General features: G+C 43.1%; 3 protein-coding genes across 6 annotated transcripts; all 3 read right to left on the bottom strand.

The window, feature by feature from the left end:
* Positions 1-6: 6 nt before the first annotated feature.
* spi2 (Spi-2 proto-oncogene) lies at positions 7-2,623 on the bottom strand. 4 transcript variants are annotated; one of them, XM_029825545.1, is made up of 5 exons: positions 2,271-2,623; positions 1,997-2,161; positions 1,750-1,879; positions 1,332-1,339; positions 8-1,220 (listed from the first exon to the last, which is right to left on the bottom strand). In XM_029825545.1, the coding sequence occupies exons 1-5, from the start codon at positions 2,271-2,273 to the stop codon at positions 1,032-1,034; spliced, it is 495 nt and encodes a 164-aa protein (XP_029681405.1). In that variant the 5' UTR covers positions 2,274-2,623; the 3' UTR covers positions 8-1,031. The 4 variants fall into 4 exon arrangements, with proteins under 4 accessions (XP_029681406.1, XP_029681407.1, XP_029681405.1 ...); XM_029825546.1 differs by having other exon boundaries at positions 7-1,335; XM_029825544.1 differs by having other exon boundaries at positions 15-1,339.
* A 475-nt stretch (positions 2,624-3,098) lies between these two features.
* Positions 3,099-4,980, bottom strand: spic (Spi-C transcription factor (Spi-1/PU.1 related)). The gene is made up of 5 exons (XM_011613307.2): positions 4,640-4,980; positions 4,462-4,549; positions 4,262-4,377; positions 4,072-4,177; positions 3,099-3,836 (listed from the first exon to the last, which is right to left on the bottom strand). Exons 1-5 carry the CDS (start codon positions 4,676-4,678, stop codon positions 3,367-3,369), a joined length of 819 nt encoding a protein of 272 aa, XP_011611609.2. The 5' UTR covers positions 4,679-4,980; the 3' UTR covers positions 3,099-3,366.
* Positions 4,981-7,462: 2,482 nt separating this feature from the next.
* Positions 7,463-9,704, bottom strand: LOC101072800 (histone H3.v1). The gene is made up of 2 exons (XM_003972832.3): positions 9,549-9,704; positions 7,463-8,539 (listed from the first exon to the last, which is right to left on the bottom strand). Exon 2 carries the CDS (start codon positions 8,378-8,380, stop codon positions 7,682-7,684), a length of 699 nt encoding a protein of 232 aa, XP_003972881.1. The 5' UTR covers positions 8,381-8,539; positions 9,549-9,704; the 3' UTR covers positions 7,463-7,681.
* Between the last annotated feature and the right edge of the window lie 736 nt (positions 9,705-10,440).

Here is a 10,440-nt window from a genome sequence, read left to right as displayed (position 1 = left end):
ACAAACCTTGACATTTGACATGTACATTGGACATGAAAAGAGCATTCTGTGATCGATCTGTGTCGAAGGGACTGCTTTCGTTTTTGGAGAATCTTTTAGCACGTCAACAGCATAAATCAGGTGATGTGTCTGAGAGTTAACAAGGCTGTTGGAATTATAGGTGACATCAGTCCTTATGCTCTTGTATCTTGTGATGTGGAAGCTTTAAGGAAAAAACAGAACAAAACTGTCTTTCCTTAAATGACTGTTTCAAAGTCCAGCATGTGGCCTTTCTTGGTAACAGACACCCATAGCTCAGTTAGCCCATTTATAACCTGGAGTGGGCTCCAGCAGTAAATACTAGGCTTAGGGAAGTATCATGTGGGTCCGCTACAAAGAGCACAAAACCATTTGGTATTGCAGAGAGTTCGCATCACAGAGGCGATTTAGCCATGAGGTCACACCACACAGGAAAAGAATAGAGAGGCGGTGGAGGGGGGTTGAGACGGAGTACGCTGGCCCCTGCTGGTTTAAAGCTGAGCTACCAGAGCCACGGGTTTTTGCTCAGAGGCCTGAACACGTCAGACATGTACCAGTACAGGTGCCCCTTCAGCATCAATGAAACCCCCACCCCCCACCATCATTTCGGTTTGCTGCCATGATGGGATATAAGATGTAAAATGTAACAAAAAAAATGAATCACTAAACTTTTGTAAAAAAAAATATTTATACCTCAAACAAATAACAAATGTAAAACCCTGAAACTGCCAGTTAACTATGGCTGATTACAATATGCTAAATAGGATTAAATAGGGTGACAAACAGATTGGCTGGATGCAGCACATAGGGGACGTTCCAGCAAGATGAGAATGTAGCAATGATACAACACCAGATCTTTGTATTTACATGGCGTTCTGGTGTTTCGGGCCAGAGATTGTTCATCAGAAATAAATTACAACAAAGACAGATACCAGCATTAGCACTGGCTCGCTATCTCAAATCCTACTTTAATGTCAGAGCTTTTCACACCGAGGGACTTTAGCTAGACACGTCTATGAGTCTCCTCGTTGCCTCTTCTGCAACAACACCAGGGTGTCCTGGCTGAACTGGTAGGTGAGCTTCTTCTTCACCTTGAAGATCTCTCCAGACCGGGCGTAGTTCCTCAGGGCACGAGACATCTTCTGGTAGGTCATCGGCCTCTTGTTGCCCTTTCTCTGCCCCCAGAGTGCCGCCACCTGGTCCTTGTTCGTGGAGGAAAAGCGGAAGACGCCGGTTGCCGACGGTACCCAGGATACACAGTGGGACATGTTTGGATCCTCCAGCATCTCAAAGAGGAAATGAAAGAGCCTCACCTTCCTACCTGCAAACAACAATTTCTTTCAAGGTCGGTGGCAATAATCCAAAAAGAAAAAGAAACACACAACTCTGACCAACGTTTATTATCTGTTGGACAACCAGTATCTCTTATTACTAAGTAGGGGGTGGCTGTTTTTAATAGAAAACACTAATCTTTTAACAAATGAGCCAACTGTGCCAATAGACAAAATTTAAGGCTGAATAAACCGATTACCAGAAAGATATCTGGGGATTTCAGGTAATAGTTAAGCTGTCACCACTGAACTTATCTGATGGATATGTAAAACCTGGAATGGAGCGACAAAACGCAGGGCTCCATTGTTCATTTCAGGCCTTTTATTTGCACACTTAATAATATTTCCCTCTGGCTACGAGTAATAACAGTATCCAGTGACCATAAAAAGGAGAACTCACCACTCCCTGCTGCTGTGGTGGGGTGTTTGGTTGCTTGTCTCGTTGAAATGTTTGGCCGTGACCCACGCTCGCACGGCACTGCTGATTTGCTTTGGCTGCCAGCTGCTGGGCTGTCGTGTGCCAGCAAAGCCTGAAGTGCAGGTTTAGGGAAAGATGGGGAGACAGAAAGAGGAAGCAGGTGCACATTTTAATAGGTATCCAAAGCGAGCGTCTTATGCGGTTTCAAAGGATGCGCTTTGATACTTACAGGTGGCGCGCTGCAAGTCCAACACTGCCGGCATGAATCTTCCTCTAAAGTCCAGTTCTCCTTGTCCCCTGTAACAGGGGACAGGGTGTTCAAAGTGTTCTGTTTGTAGTACTCCTCAAGGAACTCCAAGATAACCTCCAGATCAGACTGAGTCTCCTGAAAATCCTAATAAGACAAAAAAAGCAAAAATCAAAATCAGGCCTTGAATTCAATTCACAAATTACAACATTAAAGGTGGTTTAAAAGCCATCACAGCAATATATCCACTCTTTACCATCACCAATGAGCAGGAAAGTCCTTGCAGTTTGGGAGGATTTGATAAAACTGACTTTGAGGTGCTCAAGTGCCCCGGTTCTTATTATACCCCCACGCAGGCAGGAACGGGCTTTCTGCATAACGGCAGATGTTTTCTGTACTCCAGGCTTGCAGTAACAATGACCACCATCCCACAAAGCCCCAACGCCAGCACCAGTCAACCCATCAACAAAGCCTCCCAGCACTGACCACATCCTCCCCGCTGAACCAGATAAGACCTGGCCTGGAGGCAGTATCTACAAAACGCTCTTTTCAGGAAAAAACACACTAGCTGCCATATTTTTCCTCACAGGATGTGTCAACATTACAGATTTTCAGAAGCCCTGTGGCCTGTTGTAATATTTCATAAGAATGGAGACAGCTCTGTTTTTTTGCAGGATAGTTTTATTGCCTGTGCACAGGGGAGGGGGGGGGGGTTTAAATTATTAAGTCGGTAAGATGAAACACAAAAGTGGGAAACTTTGCAGATCAATACATTTATTAAATTTAAATTACAAATTACAACTTCACTTATGGCGTCTTGCCTCAAGAAACCCTAATAGTGCTACAATTGTCTCCAACATATGGCAATATAATCAACAAATATAAAAAAAAACTGAAGAATAATGTTGATAGTTTTCTATTTGTTTATTACAAAAACATCTTGATTAGTAGTTTATACCACAGAAACATGAGATTTATGATTGAAATGTTTATATTGGATTGCAGATATCGGTTATTTTGAAACTAAAAATGAATAATTGACTTTTTCAAATCTAAAACTGTGAATAAATGACACAAATTCAGGGAGATTTTAAAGAGTTTTATTTTAGTTGTTTACAATTATGTACATAAAAAGAAGTGTGGGATTCACCCTAAATGCTTTAATGTCCAGATTTGGACAGGGGCAAAAATGTTGAATTAAACTTTAAACAAGAGTTTTGATTTTTGCAGTGTGCAGAAATCCCCTCACCAACATCACCAGTATTTACAAAAAACTGAATGAAAATGTTACAAAAAAACAAACAACGTTAGCATTGGTGACAGTAACAGCGTGGACCTTCTCTTCCGTGGTCTCACAGTTTAGTCAGGCTGTGCAAAGCGAAGCTGGAGTTCAGGTTAAACTCTTCCTGGACCTGGTGGTGTCCGTACCAGCTGCTCCAGTCCGCCGTCATCGACTCGCCGTAGCTCTGCTCGCCGAGGTTCTGATTCTGCTGCTGCTGCCGGGTGTGGAACCCCTGCTGGCCCCCCAGTGTGGAGCCCAGCTTGTGGAGGATATCTGGGTTGAACTGGTAGGTCAGCTTGCGTCGGACCTTCATGATCTCGCCGGTGCGGCTGTAGTTCCTCAGCGCCCTCGCCATCTTCTGATAGGTCATGGTCTTGCGGTTGCCCTTCCGCTGGCCCCAGCACTTGGCCAGCTTCTCCTTGTTCTTGGAGATGAAGTGGAAGGTGCCGTTGCCGCTGTCGGTCCACTGGATGGTGTCCACCATGTTGGGGTCATTCAGGGCCTCGTGGAGGTATTCATAAAGCCTGAGCTTCTTACGACCTGAGGATTAGAAATCATGCAAAAGCAACGGGTTCATATCAAGGAATTACACGGAATGCGCGACAGGTCGCCAATTAAATTAAATTAATTGAATCAATAGGTCATAAACTGTTTTATTTCAAGTTGACTAATGCTTGATGCATGATTGTCCATCATCCACGACATGTAGATCAGTCGCCAGTCAACTGATCCATGAGCGGCAGGAAACAAAAGGCTTTATGATGTCGCTTAATACCTTTGCTGTTCTTCTGCGGCGGTGAAACAGAGTAGAAATGAGGCGCCTCGCTTTGCAGTGAGTGAGCCAGGGAGGCCTCGGGCATCACCTGAGGCCACGTCTGCTGCTGCAAGATCAATATCGAAGTTAGAAAAAATGAAATTGTCCTCAGCCTTTCCAGAAACAGATGATCTTTGGCGGTAGTGCTTACAGACGTGTCTTTCCAGTCATACGGGGGGACATCGGACGGGTGATTGACGAGACAGCAGGAGATCTGACACTGCAGCGAGGGCTGCTGGGTATCCAGAGTCTCATAATACATGTAATCTACAAACACAAAGACATTCAACTCCCATCAAGAACAGCAGTTTTGTGGTTGGATTTTAAGACAAGAGCAATTCTTTACAGTACCTGCATCATAGTACGGCTCATTCGAATGCTGCTGAAGGACGTCAATGGCGTCCTGGTAGTGCTGGTTGATGTCGTTGTCCAAGGGGGTCTGGAAGACGGACAGGGAATTAAAAGATATACATGTGAGCACACAAAATGAAATGAAAATAATGATCGTTTTTGCATCGTTTGCACTCACCATTTTGTACGCGGCAGTGTTACCTTCACTTGAGGCCATGTCTGTCCAGAGCGGGGGACCAGGCTACGCTAGCACAGGTTAGCAGCTCTATACAGTACGCTGCGGACCTCCTCTACCTGTTGACTGCTTTTCAGGCACATAAATAGAGAGGCGGCCGATTTAAATATGTTACGATACGTCATGATGTAGTACGCTGTCACAGCTTTTTTCTTTCCTTTTTTTTTTTGGAAGTCGTATAACACGGGAACATCCCACTTACTCTCATCGTGGGGATCACAATCTAAAGTCAACACAAAACCTCCCGTTAATGCTAACCTGACTGGATTACCACCAATTTTGAACCTGACCCAAGAATTTGCATACCTGGCATCACAAACACAGACACACACACCACTGGTTGCTGTTGATTATTAGTGCTTTTCTGTGAAGTGAAATCCGAGCTTGTAGAACTGCGGGAAATCTTCATCTTTGTTTTCTAAACTGTGTATTTGCATGACATGATCTATTACGATCATCCTGCACTTGCATGAGAAGGGGAATCACAAATAACTCTGATCCAAACATCATTTTCAATCAGTTTGATACAAGCGCTGTGACAATTTGTAATTAAATAAAGCTACATGCGTTGGGTTCTGACAAAAGTTTTTTTTTTCATTATTGCTCTCTTAGATGGAAGAAAAATTGTACCAATATTATTTTAATTGCAATTTTTTTAAAAAATGTTAGTACTTTTATATGAAAACCCTCGACTTATCTTTCAATCAGGAAAAAAGTCAGATAAAGATGAAACTTATCTCTACAATCACTTTTGTATAATGCTAGCTTTACGGAATATTAATTAGTTAAAATAGAGATAAGTTTAATCTTAGGTTAATGATTAGTAATGTGGCGCCCACTGTAACACTTTTTATTCCACACCTGTTCAAATAAACACTACAAACATTTCTGAGAAGTGAGTTTACAGTTTTAAATATCAACTGTCCTGCACCTGAAGTTCCCCTTTCAGCTCCAGATAAGCGTGTCATCGGACTGGCCCACTGAGCTACAAACAACATGGGAATGCTTGAAAATGCAGCAGCGTTGAGAACTCAATTTCATGTCACCTCTCGTATTTCTGTTCGAGATTATGGAAAAAAACACCTCGTAATACAGTTGTCAGATTGTGCGCGTGTCTGTGTTTGCGTGCGTGGGGGGAGGAAGGGCTGCGTGCACGTGAATTGTGCAAGCATGCCAATATACATCTGAGGTGAGTGTTAATGTGTTTCCTGCCTGTGTAGACTGATAAAAAAACAGAGAACCACAAACCACCCCCACTAGGCCACTCTGTTTTCAGGGTGATGCTTCTGTCAGACCGGCTCCATAAATTTACCACCACAGGGTGTGTGTGTGTGTGTGTGTGTGTGTGTGTGTGTGTGTGTGTGAGTGCGTGTGTGTGTGTGTGTGTGCTGACTCCCTCATTCTCCCTTTTTTCTTCAATAGAGATGTTTAATGTGTTAAATCCATGGTCATTTCAGTATGAACGTTAGCTTGACGAGGCAACAATTTAGGCGAGACCACCAAAGCCCACCAAGGAACTGATGGTAGATTCCAGCATGACCTGCAAAATTGAAAGTGAAAAGTAGCAAAAGCATCTCTTAAATTTGTCAGGAACTGAACACTAGCTGGACTATAGCTGGAACGGTAGCGAGGGACATATGAGGACTTTGACAACATCATTGGGTCTTTTTATGGGTGCATAGAGTAAGCATGGGTTTAAATTAAGCCTGGGATGCTAATTGTGGTGTTTTGCTTCATTTAGCAATGTGACATTTAGATAAATGAGGATGCTTGTCCCCCACTGTGACAAGAACGTTGCATCACCATATTTCTACAGTTGTCATATGTAATCTCCTGGTTTTGCAGTATGTATAGCCGCTGTAGGTTTTATGACTTTTCATATTCAGGACACAATTGGGAGTTTGGAGATATCTTGATGCAATGAGTGAACTCTGTATTTCAGTCTCCAGTTATATTCAAAGTTGTGTATTATTATGATGAGGGACGGTTGAGTGAGCTTGTGTTCATTATGTGGTCAGGTGTGCACTGACAGGCAGGTAAACAGATTCCTGTTTATCTCGCAGGCGCAGTGTAATTTCAGGCAAATAGCTGCTTTATCTCTCCAAACAAAGAAGCACTTTCCTTCCTCTTCTTAGTTCAATAGCTGCGTTCATGTCGGCGCCCATGCGGGAAGGGCAGGCCGACCACAGCACAGTCGGCCCATTGTTCTTCCTAATTTACTGTCACTCGACGAAAATCAAGAAGTATCAAAGCCACTTGTGTGTAATTAGCATATCAGGATGAATGCTGGTGCGACCGCAGAGCTAAAATCATTGTCCAAGAGATCAAGTTTGGGTCCAGATAAAAAATGACATAGTTGTAAATAACACCATAAATGAGTGTAATGTGGCTGACTGACCAGCAGACAGCATCATTAAAGCTAAAGTGTTGATTTTAAAGAGGGATATACAGGTTTTTGATTAAAATGTCTCCTGTCCACTCACCTATATCACTTCACTTCTATTTTCCCACAAATCATTAAGAGAATGTTTTGTCTCTTCTGCAATAGGTCATCCAGATAATGTCCAGGCTAAGTTGAGAGGAAGTGTTGTCGCCCCCTAGCGGTGTTGGACAGAAACGGTAGAATAAATTATATCTGTGATGTACTCGGACGAGATTAGTGGTCTGTTGGAATGGTCTGATTGCTTTAAACATAGTTTGAATCACTTTGCGTATAGAGGAAAGAAGCTCTTCAACACAAGGGTCAAAGGTCAAGAGTGAATCCACTTGGGCCGGGTGTGTATTTACAGTCACATAAAGACACAGAAAACATTTCAGTTTTGTAAGAATTCTTTGATGTACTTTACGTCGATTTTACATGGTTGCCGTGGTTTCCTCTGAACTCTTTTACACAGATAAGTGAAGGCCTGTGAGCTGAGGTAGCACAGAAATCTAATCTGTCTAATAACACTATTAATGTGGAAGAACGAGTACGGGAGGAGATTTCTACTTTCTGCAATAGGCTACTGCACCATAAGCCACCACGCCCACAACAGCGACTAAAGCGGCGCCTCCGCACATCAACTCGGTGGAGCTCAGAGTGGGTTTACTGGTCTTTGGTGGGGTAGATGTCTTTTTCTCCGCTGGAGGTTCGCCTGAAAGCGGAATCTGTTGGAATTGTTGCCTGTCGTTCTCCTCCAGAGGTTCTGCGGACACGAGGATGGACGGAGGGCGGAGCCCCTCGGCGCAGTAAAGCTCCTTGGCTTCGGCGGTGGTGATCGATTGGACGGGGGTGGATGTAGTGGAGGGGGGGTCGAGCTTGACGATGGGTAATGGAGGCAGAGTCGTCAGCATTGCCGCCTGTGTGAACTCAGCGGGCTTCTTCTCCAGACAAGATTCCTCAACTGACTCCAGGAGCTCTTCAGGAACGGGTGCCTGAAGTTCCTGCTCCTCCTCGAACGTCTCCCTTTCCCCCCCTAAAATGCTCAACACACTTGTCTGCAGCTCTTCGTCTTCTTCCTCCTCCTCCTCCTCCTCGTCTGCTCTCCTTTCCTTCTCCTCTTTCTCGGCCTCCTCCAGCAACTCGGCCTCTTCTCGCTCCAGATGGACCATGTCAGAGTTGGAGGAATGGTTCTCCTCCGCGGTCATGGCCGTGCTGTCACCGCTGTCCAGACTTTTAGTGTCTTCGGGGTCCATGTCACCCATCGTGGACCAGGACTCCGCAAGCAGGCTTTCATTCTGCCAGGGTCCTGAGCTCTCCTCATGGGTCAGAGGCTGAGCAGCATGGCCGGGGTCAAGACTGCCCTGGCCATCACCCCTACTGGACTCAACTGGGGCCTTTTCCTCCAGAATGAAGGCTGAAATCTGCATATTAAAAAAAAAATATCCAAAAATAATACAACTGAATATTTAAATGTTTAATTTCATAGTATATATCGTGCAACCATGTGTACTTTGGGTATTTATGATACAATTTAATAAGGTACTTGTCTTTTCTGTGAGATGGGAAAAATATAACTTGACAATAATTCTGTGACTATTTATAGCTAGACCTGCATAACTTACTATGATTAGAAACTGTGCATGTCTCCATCGGCCAAGCGTGTGGAAGCTATTCCAGTGATTTCACATGACAGGCAAATATCTTTTTTTATTACTAAAGCCTTAATTCAATCATGACCCAACCCTCATGTTTTCATTATTTCTAAGCAACTTCAACTTCTCTTTAGCCTTGCTTTTATTTAGTACTCATTCTTGTCTTGTTCTTTACTTGAATCCTTGGATTTAAGTTCCTACTGCTCCTTCACAGTGGGGCACTCTTAAACAGATGTTCCTGAGGTCACTGGCGGCCATATTGTCAGGGCCAACACAGCATGACCTAAGCTTTAAAGTAGAACCCTAACCCTAACCCTAACCCTAACCCTAACCCTAACCCTAACCCTAACCCTAACCCTAACCCTAACCCTCACAGTGAATCAGAACTGACTTTCTTTCCCCCATCCCTCTTTACTCTGTGGCCTACTTGCATAATTGGATTCCTGTTAAATCCTGTCCAGCAATAAGAGACACGCTCGTGTGGAGGAAATGATGACAGAGATTCGGGGGTGAACTCGTTCTCAAATGTTAACTCGGACAGAATAAGATCAGGTGTCAGCATTTTACTGAAGGTCATACTTTCAATGTCAAAAGTATTAGCAAATAGGACATAAGAGTCATATCCACGTGGGATTTTGAAGTTCCTAACATCAACAATGATGACTATATAACACAAAAAGCACATGAAACTCCAAGGATTACCACAATTTTAGCTTTACACAATATCATTTCTGTATAAATGCTCTGCCCCATGAATAAAAACAATGTCTTGTCATACCTGCGTCTTCTGCTGAAGTTGTAGACAATAGATAAATGCTGGAGATCAATGTGCATTCAGACACAAAGCAACAGAACAACAGATACGACATGCATGCACGCCATGCTGTAGCTGACAAGGCAGTAACAAGGACAAGTCTCTCCCTCTCTCTCTCTCCCTCACCCATCCCTGTGCCCAAATCCATGACCTAACAGTTGGCAGGAGAGCTGCCAATGGTGACTCTGTAAATAATATCAAACTAGACTTCAGACCTGTGTGTGAGAGTTCAGCAAACAGCAAACCAGCCGTTTAGTTCACAGTTGAAACAGCAGAAAAAGTGTATCCAGCAAAATTTCCCAATTTCTAAGTCCAGTTATTCTCAAAGTATTCCTTTTAAACTTTACCAGAATGTAGTATACTGTCACTTAACTGGCCTTACACATTAACACTAAGCTACTTTCTGCACATTTTAATTTGTATGTATATAAATATAATTTATACTCATCAAATGCGCACAGGTCAGGTTGATGCACATTTTGGCAGCATGGCTAAAGCTGCAGCAGCTCATGTCTATCCCTCCATCTGGTCGCGACATTTTATTGTGCAGTTAATTGTATGATGCCAATTCTGTTCTATTCCAGTTAAATTTTAAGCCACATACATTTGTGGGAGAAAATGTACAAGGAAAATAAAAATAAATGGTACAAAATCAACAAGTGTAAAGTCTAAACATGTCATGTAGATGTTATGTCAACCTTACTTTTGGTTTGGGGTAAACTTTACTTATGTATGCCGCACCTTGTATTTAAAGCAATAAAGAGAAAAGGTGAAATATTGTTAAAATACACATCTCCTTTATACAATTAATTCAAAATAGTCATTATAACTATATTTTTATTAATTCCAACCCTAT

Source organism: Takifugu rubripes, chromosome 18, assembly GCF_901000725.2.
Source record: "Takifugu rubripes chromosome 18, fTakRub1.2, whole genome shotgun sequence".
Classification (NCBI taxonomy): domain Eukaryota; kingdom Metazoa; phylum Chordata; class Actinopteri; order Tetraodontiformes; family Tetraodontidae; genus Takifugu; species Takifugu rubripes.
The sequence above is the reverse complement of the archived record's forward strand: the minus strand, read 5'-3'. Positions and strand labels throughout refer to the sequence as shown.